The sequence below is a fragment of the Scyliorhinus canicula genome, chromosome 8 (genome assembly GCF_902713615.1).
Source record: "Scyliorhinus canicula chromosome 8, sScyCan1.1, whole genome shotgun sequence".
NCBI classification, from domain to species: domain Eukaryota; kingdom Metazoa; phylum Chordata; class Chondrichthyes; order Carcharhiniformes; family Scyliorhinidae; genus Scyliorhinus; species Scyliorhinus canicula.
In genome coordinates this window covers 63254166-63273218 of record NC_052153.1, presented here as the reverse complement: position 1 = coordinate 63273218, position 19053 = coordinate 63254166, and the positions used below count along the sequence as shown (strand labels likewise).

Here is a 19053-nt window from a genome sequence, read left to right as displayed (position 1 = left end):
TCCCCAGGAAATGGTCGAAAAGGGCTAAATAAAGCAGCACCCTGGCAGGAGCCACCTTGTGTGTGTTTTCCCTCTGCATACTGCCACCGGAAGTCCTCAAGACAAATCTTTTAGCACATGTTTCATTCTGGCGTATCTTTGCTGCACCCCCTCCAACACCAAAATATCTGTCTTGATGTGCGGTGCCAAAACTGAACAGGGTTCTCTGAATGGGGTCTAACGAAAGCTTTATACAACTGGAAAATGGTATCCAGCCCTTCGTATTCTAAGTAAAGACCAACGTTCCAGTAACCTTTTAACTTAACTTTTGTACCTGCCCAGTAGCTTTGTGATTTCTGTACTTTGACCCCATAACCTCTGCTCCTCCACAGTTTAAAATATTTTGAGCTATCTTTCATAGATTCAAAGTAGATGACTTCAGCAGGGTAGCATGGTGGTTAGCATAAATGCTTCACAGTTCCAGGGTCCCAGGTTCGATTCCCGGCTGGGTCACTGTCTGTGTGGAGTCTGCACGTCCTCCCAATATGTGCGTGGGTTTCCTCCGGGTGCTCCGGTTTCCTCCCACAGTCCAAAGATGTGCGGGTTAGGTGGATTGGCCATGCTAAATTGCCCGTAGTGTGCTAATAAAAGTAAGGCTAAGGGGGGGGTTGTTGGGTTACGGGTATAGGGTGGATACCTGGGTTTGAGTGGGGTGATCATGGCTCGGCACAACATTGAGGGCCGAAGGGCCTGTTCTGTGCTGTACTGTTCTATGTTCTATGTTCTATGCTTCCCCATATTGAACAACATCCACCAGTTTTGCCCATTCACATAATCTATCATTGTCTGACAGAAGGTTATTGATTTAGTCATGGTTTTATGTGCGAATTGAATGCATAGTTAAAAAGTGAAATTATTAAAAGTTCTTGACTGTGAGAATAGTCATTGTTTCAGATAATGAATTAACTATTGAACTCTAGTGTCTTGACTGTGGAAATGTAGACATTGTTTCAGTGAATGTTTCATATAATGAATTGGCCAATGTATTTCAGTGTATTTAGCAAGAAGAATGTATCAACTAATTCGTTACAGCAAGGTCTACGGCCAGTGGTGGCGTGAGAAACCTGAAACAGCTCGTACTCTGCATCCTCCTCCCACTGCCTAATATCTTTTTCTGTTACATTGATGAATATATTAGTGTTGCCTTCTGCTCTCACCATGAACTGGAAAATGTTATTGACTTGGTTTCCAATTTCCACCTCTCACCTTCACCTGATCCTTCTCTGACCCTTTGTTAACTTTTCTGTCTCCATTTTTGGAGATCTACAAACGTTCACTACAAACTCATGGACCCCCACAGCTCTCTTGAGAACACTTCCTCACACCTGCTTCCTGTAAGGACTCCATTCTCTTTTCTCAGTTTCTCACTTTCTGTCGCTTCTACTATGATGATGCAAACCTTCCGTAACAGTGCTTCTGATAAATCTTCCTTTCTCCTCAACTGAGGATTCCCATCTAACGTGCTTGACTGTCCCCTTCCAGCATTCTGAAAGGACCATTCCCTCCGCAACACACTGGTCCACTCCTCAGTGACCCTGAGAAACCCCGCCCTTCCCTACAGCACCTAAATTTGTTCTTTCACCTCCTCCCTTCTCACTGTCCCAAGGGGCCATTTTCTTCTTCCAAGTGAAACAATGATACTTTCAATCTAGTATACTGTATTTACTGTTGAGAATGTGGTCTCTTCAATACTGGGGAGACCAAAGGTAGACTGGTTGACTACTTTATGATACACCCCTGTTTAGTCCCCAAGCTTCCCGTTGCTTGCTCCTGCTCTGACCTATCTGTCCATGGCCTGCTCCAGTGTTCCAGTGAGGTTCAATGCATTCTCAAGGAACAGCACCTCATCTTTCATCTCGCTACTCCACAGCCTTCCGAATACAATGTTGAGTTCAACAACTTTAGATCATTGGCCTCCACCTTGTTCTGTGTTTTTTGTTGGTTTTTTTGCTGGTTTTCGTCTTTCTTTATCCCTTCATGTTTCATTCAGATAGAAACAACCTAGCCATTCACACTTCATCTGGAGACAACGTTTATGTCTTTAACTACACCCATTACCACTCTGCCTTTTGCATAATGAAATCCTTTATTAGTTAGCTTCTCCTGCCCACTACCCTATTTTAGAACTTCCCTTTTGTTCTTATTTCCCCCACAGCTTCGGATTTAAAAACTCTTACATTTCTATCATTGTCTGTTCTGATGAAAGTTCATCAATGCGAAATGTTAACTCTATTTCTCTCCACAGATGCTGCCTGATCTGATGAGCACTTCCAGTTTTTGTTGTCTTTATTTCATATCCACAGTATTTTGCTTTTGTACACTGGCTAGTGGTCTGCCAATGTAAAATGTCCATGTTTGCATTTGAATCCCTCAATGGTTTCACCCTTCCCTATCTCTTTAACCTCCTACAGCCATACAATCCTCAGAAATATCTCACACTCCTCCAATTCTGGAGTCTTTTGCTTTTCCAACTTCTCTTACTTCACCATTAGCTGAAGAACTGACTTCAAAGCAAGTATTAGATTTTGCAGAGTTTAGCACAAGATTGGTAAACAAGACCACAAAGGTGGCAATGCTCCTATGCTGCGTAGTGGACAGGTTCAGGTGTGGAAGATCAACATGCGCCTTCAAACTGGTGTAGGAGAGAGGGGTCCACATTCATGGAACACTGCAGCAAATTCTGGAGCAAAGAAGTGTGCTGCCTTTACCTGCACCGAAACACAGGAGTCTGCTACCTGGCACGTTGCTCTTTTGACCTCTTGCACAATTTTAGCAATGAGGACGTAAATAAACAAACTCATGGAAAGGGAAGGGCTTTGAAATTTTGCATTATATTTGAAAGGGAGGAAGTTCAATTTGGAGACAGGATGTTGAAGTTGAATAAAGGAAATTATTTTATAAATAAACTTAGAGCATCCAGTATTTTCTTTCCAATTAAGGAACAATTTAACGTGGCCAATCCTCCTACCACGCACATCTTTGTGTTGTGGGGTGAGACCCAAGAAGACACAGGGAGAACATGGAAACTCCTTACTGACAGTGACCCTGGACCGGGATAGAGCCTGGGTCCTTGGCGCCATGAGGCAGCAGTGACCACTGCGCCACCATGCCACGCTGAATAAAGGAAATTATGGAGACATGAGGGACAAATTGACTGAGGTGAATTGGGAAAATACATTAAAACGTATGACCATGCATTGGCAATGTATAGTCTTCAAATAACTATTACTTAGACAACAGCACCTATACATTCCTTCAAGGTGCAAAACCCCCAAAAAAGCCAGTCAACAGTGGCTGACAAAGGAAGTTAAGGATTGCATTAGATTAAAATAAAAGGCTTATAAAGTTGCCAGAAATAATAGTAAAAGTAAGGATTGGGAGGCTTTTAAGAATATAGCAAAGGAAAACCAAGAAACTGATGAAGAAAAGGAGAACAGAATACAAATGTAATCTAATATTTGCAAAGTTGGGGGAGAAGTTTCAGTTGTCATGGATGGGGTAATGGGTTTCAATATTTGCAGATTAGGGACTTTGTCAGAAAGGAGTTGGCTGCATTTCCGAGGTTGCCACCCCCGTCGCTGCTTGAAAAGATTGTGTCTGAGGATGAAATAAGGGAGGATAGGGTCACTGATATTTATGGGGAGTTAATGGAGAGCGAGTGGGCTTCGGTGGAGGAGGTAAAACGGAAGTGGGAAGAGGAGCTGGGCAGCAGTTTTGAATCGGGGGTATGGAGCAAGGTCCTGCAGAGGATAAATTCGACCTTCTTGTGTGTGGGATTAGGCCTAATTCAATTTAAAGTGGTGCATAGAGCACACTTGGCAGTATCGCGGATAAGTTGTTTTCCTCCATACATGGAGGATAAATGTGGGCAGTGTTCAAGGGGGCTGACAAATCACACTCACATGGTTTGCTCTTGCCCGAAATTTGTGGAATTTTGTGAGGTCTTTTAGAGGGTTATGTTGGAGATTTTGGGGCTGAAGGTGACCCTGAGCCTGTGGGTGGCGATATCCGGGGTGTTGGAGCATCTGAGAGTACAGGTGGGTAGTAGGCCGACGTGTTGGCCTTTGCCTCCCTGATAGCCCAGAGGCAGATCTTGGTAGGGTGACAGGCTCCCGAGCTGCCCAAGGTGGCAGGGTGGGCAAGTAACCTGGTGGAATTCTTACATGTGGAAAAGATAAAGTTTGCTATTAAGGGGTCAGAGGAGGGGTGCTTCTCAAGGTGGAGGTTGTTCATTGCCTTCTTCAAGGAGTGGTAGTTATCAGTGGTGTTGGGGAGGGGGGGTTATTTTGTTATGTGTTATATTTGGTTTACGTTCGAAGTATAAAGGGGCATGTGGGGTATTCAAGAGAATGGAGGAGCTTGTTGTATTGTGGCAAGTGTTTAAAGGTGATTGTTTCATGTGTTTTGTATAAAAATTGCAAAAGTCTTGAGCAAAAATACAATTTTTTTTCAATGAATGGAATTGAACATATAACAGGCTGTAAAAACTTGTATAGGGGTGTAAAAAGGACCTCTTTGGCTCAGACAAGTGTGGATCCATTATGAATTCTCCAGAGTTAGGAGAATTCATAATGGGGATAGGCAAATGGAACATGCATCCCAGAGTGTTGAAAGTGGCTGTTACAGATAGTGGATGCATTGGTCACCATCTCCCAAAATGCGATATATTCTGGAATGATTCCAGAAGATTGGAAGGCAGCAAATGTCACCCCACTCTTTAAGAAGGGAGGGAAGGAGAAAACAGGGAACCACAGACCTGTTAGCCTTACATCAGTAGTCGCAAAATTAATGGAATTTATTATAAAGGATGTGCAAATGCACATTTGGATAATCATGATCTAATTGGGCAGAGGTCAGCTTGGATTTATGAATGGGAAATCATGTTTGACGAACTTAAGAGTTTTTGGAAGATGTTATTAACAAAATTGATAAAGGAGAGTCAATGGATGTAATACACTGAGACTTTCAGAAAGCTTTTGATAAAGTCCCTCATAGGAGGTTGATTAGTAAAACAAAAGGGTATGGAAAAGGAGGCAATATACTGGCATGGGTTAAGGATTGGCCAATAGGGAGAAAATAGAAAGTAGGAATAAACAGGTCATTCATACGTTGGCAGACTGTGGCTAGCAGGGTAACGCAAGGATCAGTACTTGGGCACCAGCTGTTCACAATATACGTTAATGATTTAGATGTGGGGGCCAAATGTAATATTTCCAGGCTTGCGGGTGACAGGCAGGAAAGTATGGTATAAGGAAGATGTAATGCAGCTACAGGAGGATTTGGACAGACTTTAAAAATATACATTTCTGTCATTTTATATAAAAAAATACAAAAAGTACAGAAAAGCCAAACAACAACAATAAACTAAAAGAAAACAAACACTAATCTAGTAAACCATTGCTTCCTACCCCGTCCCCCACAAGAGCTAACAGTGACTCATTCCTTGAAATACAATATAAACGGTTGCCATCTCCAGTAAGTTCACCCTCGAACGGTGCAAAAACCCCATTAATTCACCTAGCCATGCTGACGAATGAGGTGGCATCGCCTCCAACGTCATCAGGGTTCGCCTCCGAGCAACCAGCGAGGCGAATGCCAGAACATCTGCCCCCACACCGTCCGCAAGTCCGGTACCCCAAATTTAGACAGGGCCGCAGCTCAATGTTCAGAATCGCCGATATGGTGCTGAAAAAAAAGAGACCCAAATCCCACAAGCTTGGGGCAGGACCAGAAATGTGCGGATGATTCACAGGCCATCTCAAACAGTGTTCGCACCGATCCTCAGCCCCCACAAAACGGCTTATTCTGGCTATGGTGAGGTGCACCCTGAACACTACCTTGAGCTGGATCAGGCTCAGCCTCACACAAGGTGACGTGGCATTCACCTTGTGAAGAGCCTAACTCCACGTTTCCTCCTCCACTATAGGCCCCAGCTCCTCCACCCCTCCCACCAATACCAGATTCCAAACCCCTCCCACCCATCTCTCCCCCCCCCACTTCATTGGCACCTTCACCCCAACACCTTCTCCACATTGGCGGCCCAATAATAAAACATAAAATTTGCCACCGCAAATCCCCCCGACTGTCTATCCCTGTGCAAGACCCCCCTCAATTTACGGAGCCGCGTCCGATCCCGAACCACCTGGACCCTCAAATATTGAAATATTGTCCTGGCCAGGTGGAGAGGTAATGCGCCACCCCCATCCCCCTCCCCGAAGTGCTGACCACAAAATACTCACTTTCCCAAAATTTAACTTGCACCCAGAGAAGGAACCAAAGTTCTCAAATACATTCATTATGTCTCCCATAACTGGCCCTGGATCCTTCAAACATAGCAGAAGGACGCAACCCCTAACTATCCCTCTCCACATATTTGTAGCCCTCAGCGCAATAGCCACTGGCTCAATCATCAGCACAAACAAGAGGGGACACATAGGACAACCCTGCCTTTGTCCCCTTATGCAGCTGGAAAAAATCCCAAACTCATGGTGTTGGTACAAAAGCTGGCAGAAGGAGCCTCGTACAGCAGTCACAACCGCGACAAAAACCCAGGGCCCAACCAAAACATCTCCAAAACCGCAAAGAGGTATCGCCACACGACCCTATTGAATGCTTTTTCTGCTTCCAGTGACACAACCTCAGGGTTCGGCCCAACCTCTGGGGTAAGAACCACATTATTAAGCAGTTGCCTCACATTGGACGACAACTTTCGGCCCTCCACAAATCCTATCTGGTCCTCCCCAACTAACTCCGGGAGACAGGGTTCCAACCTCAACGGCAGGATCTTGGCCAAACGCTTCGCATTTACACTGAGCAATGAAATCGGGCCATACAACCCACATTCTGTGGGATCCTTACCCTTTTTCAGGAGAAGGGAGATGGAGGGCTGCCCAAGTGTCTCAGGGAGAGAACCCCGCACCAGAGAATCATTAATCAATCCATCAAGAACTGAACCAGCTGATCTGCAACCTCTTGTAAATTTCCACCAGGAACCCATCCAGTCCTGGTGTCTTCCCTGTCTGTGTCTTTTGTAATGCAGTCTGAACCTCTTCCAATCCCAGCAGGGCCTCCAGCTCTTCCTGTGGTTCCTCCCCTCACCTTGAGAAACTCCAGACTCTCTAAAAACATTCCCCGCTTGTTCTCTAGCAGCACAGGCCTTGAAGCCTCACATAAAAGGTTCAAAATGCCCCATTCAACTTGCCCGGAGCGGAAACCAGCCTACCCTCCAAATTCCTAATCTGAATAATCTCCCTAGCAGCCTCCTTAGCTGGTGAGCCAAGAGGTGGCTGGCCTTATCTCCATATTTATAAACCACCCCCCTTAAACACCTCATCTGGTGCACCGCCCTGTACATAGACAACAGGTCAAACTTATTTGCAGCTTTTTCCTGTGTGCCAATAGTTCCGGAGTTGGGTCACTCACAGACCCCCTGATCCACTCCCATTTATCATCCACTAACTTCTGGCTCTCCTTCTTGGCCTCCCCATCTATCATGCCTTATACAATATGATCTCCCCTCTAATCACCGCCTCTACAGAGTAGAATCCCATTCTCATTAAACTCCTCATGTTCCCTTATAGCTCTCGAAACCTTCCCGCAGAACCCCAATGTTTGACTATAGTCCTACATTCAACCTCCATCCCATTCGCTGCGTCCGGCCCGCCTCCAATACTAGGTCTACCAAATGTGGAACATGGTCAGAGGTAGACCACCGCCAAATTCTGCCCCCCCCCCACCTCACCCTTCCCCTCCCCTCCTCTGTCTGCACCCCCCACCCCCGCACCCCCCCATCATCCCAATTCAGGGCGTACACGTTCACCAGGGCCACCAACTTTCCCTCCATCAGGTACCGACTCCCTTGATTAGCTGGGACCTTACATGCTTGGAAGCAGGGACCCTTTTATTCATTAAAATCGCCACTACCCTGCTATCAAAGCCTGAGTGAAAAACCTGGCTCACCCACGCCTTCCGCAACCTGGTCTGGTCCCGCACCCGCAAGCGAGTCTCCTGTAAAAACACATCTGCCCCCAAACCCTTTAAATAGGAGAGAACTCTTGTCCTTTTCACAGGGCCCCCAGGTCCCTTATGTTCCAGGTGACTAGCCTTGTTGAGCGTCTCTCACACTCCCCTTCAAATCAGCCATTACCATTGTGAAGAATCATTCCTTTATTACGTATTCCTAGGTCCCAGGCCCACCTAAAATGGCCACCTGCCCAAGCTCAAGGAGGAGACCAAGGACAAGAATATAGTAATCCCCTCCCGGCCCAACCGGGACTGGTCCATATTTAAGAACTCAGCGACCAACTTAAATGAGTATGCCACCATCGTCACAGACTTCATCAGCAAATGTGTGGACGGCTGTGTGCCAAAGAAAGCAGTACGGATGTTCCCCAACCAGAAACCATGACTCAACAGTAGGAGATTGACTCCTACCGAAGGACAGGTCTGAGGTGCTCAAGGCAGACGACCCTGACCTATACAGGAAATCCAGGTACGACCTCCGCAAAGCCATCGAGATGCCAAGAGAGTATATCAGACCAAGCTAGAGTTACAGACTCTCGGTGGTTGTGGCAAGGCCTAAACAACACAACGGGCTACAAAGCGAAGCAGAGCATTACCTCCAGCAGCAGCGCACCTCTTCCCGATGAACTCAATGTATTCTATGCTCGGTTCGAGCAGGAAACCAACGATCCGCTGTCGAGTGTCCCAACAGCCAGACACCATCTCCCTGGCCCTACACTCATCCCTAAAGCATCTCGACAACAAGGACTGCTACATCAGACTCCTATTTATGACTAAAGCTCCGTCTTCAACACCACAATCCCAGCCAAGCTCATATCAAAGCTTCAAATCTAGGACTTGGTTCCTCACTCTGCAACTGGATCCTTGACTTTCTGACCCAAAGACTACAAGGTAAGAATAAACAACACCTCCTCCTCCACAATCGTCCTCAATATCAGGCCCCTGCAAGGCTGCATCCTTAGCCGCCTACTATACTCCTTATACACACACGACTGCGTGGCAAAATGTAGTTCCAACTCCATCTAAAAGTTTGCTGATGATACGACCATAGCGGGCCGGATCTCGAATAACGACGAGTCAGAATACAGGAGGGAGATAGAGAACCAAGTGGAGTGGTGCAGTGACAACAATCTATCCCTCAATGCCAGCAAAACTAAAGAGTTGGTCATTGACTTCAGGAAGCAAAGTACTGTACACACCCCTGTCAGCATCAATGGGGCCGAGGTGGAGATGGTTAGCAGCTTCAAATTCCTAGAGGTACACATCTCCAAAAATCTGTCCTGGTCCACCCACGTCGACGCTACCACTAAGAAAGCACAGCAGCGTCTTTACTGTTACCAACTTTTACAGATGCACCGTAGAAGGCATCCTATCTGGCTGCATCACAGCCTGGTATGGCAACTGCTCGGCCAAAGACCGTAAGAAACATCTGAGAGTAATGAACACAGCCCAGTCCATCACATGAACCTGCATCCCATCCATTGACTCCATCTACACCTCCCGCTGCCTGGGGAAAGCAGACAGCATAATCAAAGACCCCTCCCACCCGGCTTACTCACTCTTCCAACTTCTTCCAAGAGGCAGAAGATTCAAAAGTCTGAGAACACGCATGAACAGACTCAAAAACAGCTTCTTCCCTGCTGTTACCTGACTCCTAAATGACCCTCTTATGGACTGACCTCATTAACACTATGCCCCTGTATGCTTCACCTGATGCCAGTGTTATGTAGCTAACATTGTGTACCTTGTGTTGCCCTATTATGTATTTTCTTTTATTTTCATCTACTTAATGATCTGTTGAGCTGCTCGCAGAAAAATAATTTTCACCATACCTTGGTACACGTGACAAGAAACAAAATTTAGCTCCCCACCCAGGTGCCCAAACACTAACGTCCTCGCGGGCTACCAGCCTGTGCTTTCTTCCCAGTGGGCTTTTTCGTCGATACTTTCGACATAGCTCCGTCAAATAACCGTTACCTAGTTCAGCCAGCTGGCTTTGAACACAAAAATGCCCTGGAAAATGAGCAAAAGGAATTAAACAAAGATTGTGGCGGGAGCCACCTTTTGTGCAATTTGTTCTCACATGATGCCACTGGAAGTCGGGATTTGCACAGATTTTCTGAGTGGGCACGATGAGAATATAATGTTGAAAAATGTGAGGTAATCCCCTTTGGTAGAAGGAACAGATGTGCTGAATATTTCCTAAATGGTAAGAAATTAGAATGTGCAGATGTACAAAGGGAGTTGGATGTCCTTGTTCATAAGTCATTTAAGACTAACATGAGGGGGCAGCAAGCAATTAGAAAGGTTAATGGAATGTTAGCCTTTATTGCAAGAGGATTTAAGTAAAGGAGTAGAGAAGTCTTACTTCAATTGTATTGATATTTGGTTAGACCGCACCTGGTGTACTGCGTGCAGTTTTGGTCCCCTTACCTCAGAAAGAATATTATTGCCATGGAGAGAGTACTATGAAGGTTCACCAGACATGTCCTGTGGGACTATTGTTATGAAGAGATATCGGGCAAACGGGGCCTGTATTTTCTACAGTTTCAAAGAATGAGAGATGATCTCATTCAAACCTACCAAATACTTAAAAGGACGAGACAGGGCAAGATGCTTCCTTTGATTGGGTAGTCTAGAACCAGGGGGCACAATTAGGACCGAGATGAGGAGAAATGTCTTTACAAGAGGGTTGTGAATCTTTGGAATTCTCTAGCCCAGAGGATGTGAATGCTCAGTTATTGTGTGTTTAAGGCAGAGAGCGATAGATTTCTGATTAACAATAATGTAAAGGATTATGGGGATAGTGGGTGTAAAAGGCATTGAAATATCGTATTGAGCGGCGGAGCAGCTCAATGGGCTGAGTGGCCTATTCTGTTCCTATGCTTCTTTTAATTATAAAGAGAGGCAGAGAAGGCGTTTGATTGGTTGGATTGCTATCTGTTTGCAGTGTTGGAGAAGTTTGGGATTGGGCCTAAATTTGTGGCATGGGTGAAATTGTTGTTTAAGGATCCGATGGCACGTGTGCGAACAAATTAGATTAATTTACTTTCCGCTGCATCGGGAACAAGATGGGGTGCCCCATGTTCCCCCCCCCCCCCCCCCCCTTCTGTTTGTGCTGGTGATAGAGCCCTTGGCCATTGCATTGAGGTGCTCGGATTTATGGAAAAGTACGCAGATGATCTGCTGTTAATATATTTTGGACCCAAGTTCTTTCAGTGGGGGACATAATGGATCTGCTTACTGAGATTTGAGGTGTTTTCAGTATATAAGTTGAATTTGGGGGAAAGCGAGTATTTTGTGGTGTCTTATCCAGGGGTGGGGGTTTTGAATGGGGATGTTGCCGTTTCGGATGACAACAACCCATTTCAGGTGTTTGGGAATGCAGGTGGTCCGGGATTTGGCGCAGATTCCTAAGCTGAACATCGTAAGTCAGGTTGGGAGGCTGAAAGCAGATTTGTTGAGGTGGGACAGTCTTGCCTGTCGCTGGCAGGCAGATACAGGCAATTAAGATGAACATTTGAGGAGGTAGAGAATACATGCAAACTGTGTGGGAGGGGCCCGGTTAATCATATGCACATGTTTTGGTCCTGTCCGAAGTTGGAGAAATTTTTGGAGTTGCTTTTCAGCACCACGTCGATGGTCATGCATGTGGATGTGGAGCCAGGTCCCCTGGGGGCCATACTCGGGGTGCCGGACATGCTGGAGTTGCAGATGGCAGCCGAGGCAGATGTTTTCGCCTTCACCTCATTGATAGCTTGCAGGGAGGTTCTGTTGAGGTGGAGGTCAGCTTCTCCATACTATGCCTCGGCATTGCTGGAGGATCTAATGGCATTCTTGCATCTTGAGAAGGTGAAATTTGCCCTAAAGGGGGCGAATGGGGGGTACAACAAATTTTTGCATTTCGGAGAGCTAGTTACTGTCAGCTTTTGGGGGGTGGGGCAGGTTTGGTACATGGCTTATTGTATTTGGAGGTGTCCGCAGAGCGGAGAATTGGGGCTGGCCTGGTTGGCGAGGCGCCGGTCGCACTACGTGGCTAGCCCGCCGATTCTCCGGCCCGGATGGGACGAGCGGCCATAAGCAAAGAGTAGTGTTATGCTGGTGCCGTTCTAACCTGCTCTGGGCCAGTGGGACCTCGGCGAGTAAGGGTCAGTTGGCGGCCTTTGGTGGGGGGTCCGACCCCGGGGGGGGGGGGCTCCGATGTGGCCTGGCCCGCGATCGGGCCCACCGATCGATCTGGGGGACTCCTTTCCTACACGTCGTCCCCTGTAGTCCTGCGCCATGTTGCGTTGGGGGCCGGTGTGTTGAAGGAGGCCATTGCGCATGTCCTCGTTGGCTCCGGCGCAACTGCGCATGCGTGGATCACACGCCGCACAGTTCGTGCCGGGATCTGCAGCTGGAGCAGCGCAAACCGCTCCAGCGCCGTGCTGGTCCCCTGTAGGGGCCAGAATTAGTCATGGGAGCAGCCCGTTCACGCCGTCGTAAAACAAGACAGCGTTTACGACGGTGTGGACACTCTGCTGCGGGATTGGAGAATCACACCCGTCAAATTTTTGTTTTGTTTTGCAAAATGTTAAAATGCTAAAAATGTGAATAAAAATACTTTTCAAAAATTACAAAGAGAGAACAGGATTAATTAAATTGTTGAAATTGAATCAAAAGGTTTGCTGAAATAAATAGTGATTCTTGATCCTCCTGAGATACACACTGAAGGCCTTTGAAAAAATGAATGTTTGTGATGGAAATTGTAGGCTGCATCATTCCATAATGATACCATTGAATTTTAGTAAGACAAAGTTGGAGAAATTTTTGGAGTTGTTTTTCAGCACCACGTCGACGATCATGCATGTGGATTTGGAGCCAGGTCCCCTGGGGGCCATATTCAGGGTGTCGGACATGCTGGAGTGGCAGACGGGGCAGATGTTTTAGCCTTCACCTCATTGATCGCTCGCAGGGAGGTCCTGTTGATGTGGAGGTCAGCTTCTCCATACTATGCCTCAGCATTGCTGGGGGAGCTAATGGCATTCTTACATCTTGAGAAGGTGAAATTTGCCCTAAAGGGGGCGAATGAGGAGTACCACAAGAAATGCGGTTTATTTATTTTTGCATTTCGGAGAGCTAGTTACTGCCAGCTTTTGGGGGATGGGGCAGGTTTGGTACGTGGTTTATTGTATTTGGAGGTGTCGCAGAGCGGAGAATCGGCGCCAGCCTGGTTGGCGCAGTGTCGGTCGCAGGCCGCTCTACGTGGCCCGCTGATTGTCCGGCCCGGATGGGCCGAGTGGCCGTAAGGAAAGAACCGAGTCCCGCCGGTGCCGTTCTAACCTACTCTGGGCCAGCGGGACCTCGGCGAGTAAGGGTCGGTTGGCGACCTTTGCGGGGGGGAGGTCCGACCCCGGGGGGGGGATGCCCTCCGAGGTGGCCTGGCCCGCGATCGGGGCCCACCAATCGATGGGCCGGCCTCTGTGGTTGGGGGCCTCCTTTCCTATGCGCCGTCCCCTGTAGTCCTGCGCCATGTTGCGTCGGGGCCGGCGCATTGAAGGAGGCCACTGCGCATGTCCTCGTTGCCGCCGGCGCAACTGCGCACGTGCGGATCACACGGCGCATAGTTCACGCCGGGATCTGCAGCTGGAGCGGCACGAACCGCTCCAGCGCCGTGTTGGTCCTCTGTAGGGGCCAGAGTTAGTCATGGGAGCAGCCCGTTCACGCCGTCGTAAAACATGACGGCGTTTACGACGGTGTGGATATTCTGCCGCGGGATTTGAGAATCCCACCCGTCATGTTTTTGTTTTGTTTGTAAAATGTTAAAATGCAAAAAATGTGAATAAAAATACTTTTGAAAAAAAATTACAAAGAGAGAACAGGATTAATAAAATTGTTAAAATTGAATCAAAAGGTTTGCTGAAATAAACAGCGATTCTTGATCCTCCTGAGATACACACTGAAGGCCTTTGAAAAAATGAATGTTTGTGATGGAAATTCCAGGCTGCACCATTCCATAAAGATACCATTAAATTTTAGTAAGACGAAGTTCAGCTAAAATAATACGTTTTCACAATTTGAATTGTGCTGTCACTGTGATTCCAGAGTATTTTTGTTAAGTAAAACGTGCTTTAATTTTACAGGGAGTTTTTACTGAGCTTTGAGACTCTTCAACTGCCAGCTACTGAAGTAGGTTCTTATTGTTAAATATCCCTGTATTCATTCACTTGGAATATCAACACAATAATGATTTAGAATTGATCCCTGAACCGTCCATAACCACCATATTTAACAAATGACAACAATGCAATTAAATATTTACATTTAGAAAATACCCTATCACATTTCGCAAATAAATAAATAAGAAAATTAGTAACACATGTAAATCATGAATGGTATTGAAATAGCCAAGAAAGCCGAGAGACTGGGAGTCTTCACTGACTTGACGGGAGTAGTCATGAATAAACCAGCACAATGTTGACTAATGGGGCCAAAAGAGTAGAGTACAAGTTAGAGGAAACATAATTGGATACAGTGTTCTACCAGATGGCATCCCGAGAAGTGCATTTAGTTCCGATTGCTGAGACACGAGGGAGACAATCACGCACTGGAAGCATTGAAGAGAAGAGTCACAAAGCTAATCCAGAGTATCAACGGTTATAAGGAAAGCCTGGAAAAACTTAGCAAACATCCCCTCTTCATAACGGGCAGCACAGTAGCATAAGTGGATAGCACTGTGGCTTCACAGCGCCAGGGTCCCGGGGCGGGGGGGGTTGTAGAGCATAGGGTGGCCGGAACTGAGTGTGTCAAAAGGGGGAATATTGGAGCTGCTTTGGGTGTTTGGGACTTTCTCGGGGTACAAAATAAGTTTAGACAAGAGAGAGTATTTTGTGGTGTCTCGGCTGGGTGTGGGGGCAGGGGTGGGGGGCGCCATTCCGTACGGCAGGGACTCACTTTAGAAACCTAGGGATGCAGGTTGCTCGGGATTGGGGGGGGGGGGGCTCCATAGGTACAACATTTCTAGTTTGGTGAGGAGGGTGAAAGCTGATCTGGCAAGTGAGATGGTCTCCCTCTGTCACTGGCGGGTTGGGGGCAGGGTCAAGGGAAATGCCGATTCAGGGGAACCACAGAATTGAGCCAGGGAAGTGGGATGGAAATTTTCGGATGGGAGGAGAAGGGAATTAGGACACTAAAGGATTTGTTTCTAGGGAGTCGGTTTGCATGATTGAAGGAGCTGGGAGCGAAGTATGGGCTGGAGCAGGGGGTAATGTTTCGATACATGCAGGTTTGAGACTTTGCCAGGAAGGAGATACAGAGCTATCCGGTGGAGCCGGCCTCCACATTGCTGGAGGAGGTGCTAAAGACAGGGGGACTGGAGAAGGGGGTAGTGTCGGTGGTTTACGGGGCTATTTTGGAAGAGGAGAAGGCACTGCTGGAAGGGATCAAAGCAAAGTGGGAGGAAGAGTTAAGAGAAGGTATGGAGGAGGTGCACCGGAGAGTGAACGCCTCCACCTCGTGCACAAGGCTGGGGCTGATACAGCTGAAGGTACTATATAGAGCGCACCTCACAAGGGCGAGGATGAGCCGGCTCTATGAGGGTGTAGAAGATGTGTGTGAACATTGAGGGGAGGCACCGCAAACCACGTGCATATGTTTTGGTCCTGTCCAAAGCTGGAGGATTACTGGAAGGAGGTTTTTAGGGTAATGTCTAAAGTGGTGCACATGAAACTGGACCCGGGCCCTCAGAAGGCCATATTCAGGATATTGGACCAGCCGGGTTGGAAACGGGTGCTGATGTTGTAGCCCTCGCCTCGTTGATCGCCCAAAGGCGGATCCTGTTGGGATGGAGATCAACTTCTCCACCCTGTGCCCTGGCGTGGCGGCAGCACCTGCAGGAGTTCTTAACTCTTGAGAAGGTTAAGTTTGAACTGAGGGGTAGGATGGAGAGGTTCTACAATACATGGGCGTTATTCATGGTGACGATGGGTGATTCCTGATTCCTTTTTGTTTTTTGTTTATGTGAACCTGCGGGCTGTTGTTTGGGGATTTGGTGGGAGGAGGGGATTGTTATTGTTTATAAGAGGATTGTCATTGTATTCATTACTGCTTATTGTTTGTTGGTGGATGTAAATTTGGAAGAAAACGTGAAAAAGGAGAATAAAAATATATATTTTTTAAAACTCACCACCATTTCCAGCTTTCATCTTAGCCACTGCCTCCCATTTGCTGCACTACCCGCCCAAAATGTAGTATTTGATTAGTTGAAGTTTCCTTCAATTAAATATTGGGAAGCTCCGCGTATCGAGAGGATACATCTGATGTAAAATAGCTAAAACTACAGTTGCTGTAAATTCTTGTAGGCACATGTTTTGATTTTGTCTTGTGTAATTTATGATATAGAACATAGAACAGTACAGCACAGAACAGGCCCTTCGGCCCTCGATGTTGTGCCGAGCAATGATCACCCTACTCAACCCACGTATGATATGAAATGTCAAAATTCCCTCCAATAAAAATAATGTTTAAAAATCTTTAATATTGGGAAGATAAAAGCCCTCGTCTTTGGTCCCTGCCACAAACTCTGTTACCTATCCACCGACTACGTCCCTTTCCCTGGCCACTGTTGGAGAATGAAACAGATGGTTGAAATGTGACCACCTATTTGATGCTAATCTGAGTTTCCAAACCCATACCCTCTCCAACACAAAAACTGCCCACTTCCATTTTGCAATAGCACTAGCTTGGGGTGAGTCAGAGATAATTTGATGATTAAACCTTCATCTATGGCTTTGTTTAGTCAAGACTATTCCAATGCTTTCCTGGGTGGCCTCTGTAACCTTGAGCTCATCCAAAACTCGACTGTCTTATATTCTGACTCCGAGCAAATCCCATTCACTCAACATCTGTGTTCTCGACCTACACTGGGGTTGGTAATATCTCCTACACTCATCCTGATTTACAAATCCTTCCATGGCCTTGATCATCCCTATCTCTGTAACTTCTTCCAGCCCGTACAACCCTCCCCATCTCTGTAACCTCCTCCAGCTGTACATACCTTGAAGATCTCCGTACTCATGTGTATCTCCGATTTTTCATTCCACACCATTAGTTGCCTAGGATTGCCTAGAATCCATTTCCCTGCCCTAAATCACATTTGTTTTCTCTCCTTTAAGACACTCTTTAAAACTGACCTCTGACTAATTTTTGGTCATCTCCCTATCAAATTATGTTTGATAATGTGTCTGCGTTGTACCTTTGGGTGTGTTTTTTATTAAGTGCTATATAAATGAAAACTGCTGTTTTCAGCCAGGAAAGAAGGTTAGAAGGAAATAAGGTTACTGGGAGTTAGTCTTCGAGAGGTTTCTATAAAGGTTAAGGCGATGGAAAAGGAAAATCCAGAACTTTACTTTAAAGCAAGGAATTAGGACAAGGGCAGGTAAGTTCAAACCACTAAAAGGTTAAATTTAGGACCAATATCATCAGGAAATTATTCGTTACAAAGAGTGATCAACACTTGGAATGTAGTTTGGCACAGTAACAAAGACAAAAACCTTGAGAGCCTGAGAAAATAACCAGATGCCGGAAAGTGGGGAGGGAGGTGATGGATGTATAGAAAATTGAGATAATGTCCTTTATCATCCTTAATTATCATGGGATCTTTGAATATTTTAAGATACAGTGACTGAATTCGAATACCCTTCCCACCCACTCCTCGGTTGCAATTGCTGCCACTTCACAACGCCAATGGGTTTCAGGTGAGGATTCACCTACTCAAACCCCCTGCAGTGGACCTCGATTACAGCTTCTCTCTCATACAACTAAGAGGCATGCTAGGCCACTACATTGCTGTGTGCCTGGAGTCACACACACAGCAGACCGGGTAAGAACAGCCCCTAAAGGACATAAGTGAACCAGTCGTTGTATTTTTAAAAATTAAACTTGGGGTTTTAGATCACCTTTAGTAATCCTGGCTGAATTCACAACAGTGTGGTAAATCTTCAGTCTGACGGGGAGTCAGTTAATTCACTAGGTAATGAGAGAACTTTCGAAACTTCGTATTGAGTGAGTGCGTTTTTGATGTTGGGAGGAAAACAGATGCTCCCAGTAGCCTACACCCTCGAGTGAAAAATAAAATGGAGCGGGTAGAGTTCTATGCATACGTCTCGGGTTGCACTATGGTGTTGGTTAGGATGAGTTTAGTGCACAATCTAACGGCGGCTTATGGTTTAATATTGGTGACTGCGGCGCGTCTGCTATCCTGCCACTCGGATTGAATTAAACCCCATGACCGGGTCAGTCTCCCAGCATCTCGGCGCTCGAGCAGCTAAAAATAAACTTACCGTCAATCAGGCGCAGGTCGGCGCCTTCCTCCTCCGCTTTCACCTCCAGTTTAAGCGGCTGGTGACTGTCCAGCGAGTTGGAAAACTGGAATCCTCCCTTCTGGTCCTCCTTGACAAAGACCATCGAGACATTGTGCTGCTGCACCGAGGTGGCCATCGGCAGAGGAAGGGAGAATCGCACAAAGACGGATCGGAGCAAGGAGCAGCCAGCCAACCTCTCTGCACGATCAAAACAAGAACTGTGCGGGTTCAGCAAAGCTGGACATCTTCCGTCCCCTACTGGCGGAGCTGGTGTCCTGAAGCTGCACGAAGCAGCTGCAGCTTCCCAGGGACCCAGCATCTCTCTCTCTCTCTCTCTGTCACAGCTTGGGGGCTTTCATCCATCAGCCAGTCAACAAAACACGGGTAACCCCCAGGCCTGCAAAAGGCAATAGGCCTTTTTGCACAAATGAAAGATATCATTCTTGATCCTCACAAGTGATGGACAGAGGCAACAGATTTGCAGTGAATAGATTTACCCCTTTGAGAAAGGAGCAGAATACATTTTGGTTACGTACCTTCAGGAGTCCCGAGAAGGTTAAATGACAAAGGTTTATTTGGGCAAACAAAAGTAAAGGCCGCAACACAACATGTACCACATAAATCTAAGCCGGGACTATCAATTGTGCCAGTC

At 46.7% G+C, this 19053-nt stretch overlaps 1 protein-coding gene across 2 annotated transcripts in view; it reads right to left on the bottom strand.

Annotated features, from left to right (window-relative positions):
• Positions 1-18636, bottom strand: part of carm1l (coactivator-associated arginine methyltransferase 1, like) — a 167210-nt gene extending 148574 nt beyond the window's left edge. The window contains exon 1 of one of the 2 annotated variants that reach the window (XM_038804665.1): positions 18381-18636. In XM_038804665.1, coding sequence (XP_038660593.1) covers positions 18381-18537 — 157 coding nt within the window. In that variant the 5' untranslated portion in view covers positions 18538-18636. The remainder of the gene's footprint in view (positions 1-18380) is intronic. The other variant, XM_038804664.1, reaches the window with a different exon arrangement.
• Between the last annotated feature and the right edge of the window lie 417 nt (positions 18637-19053).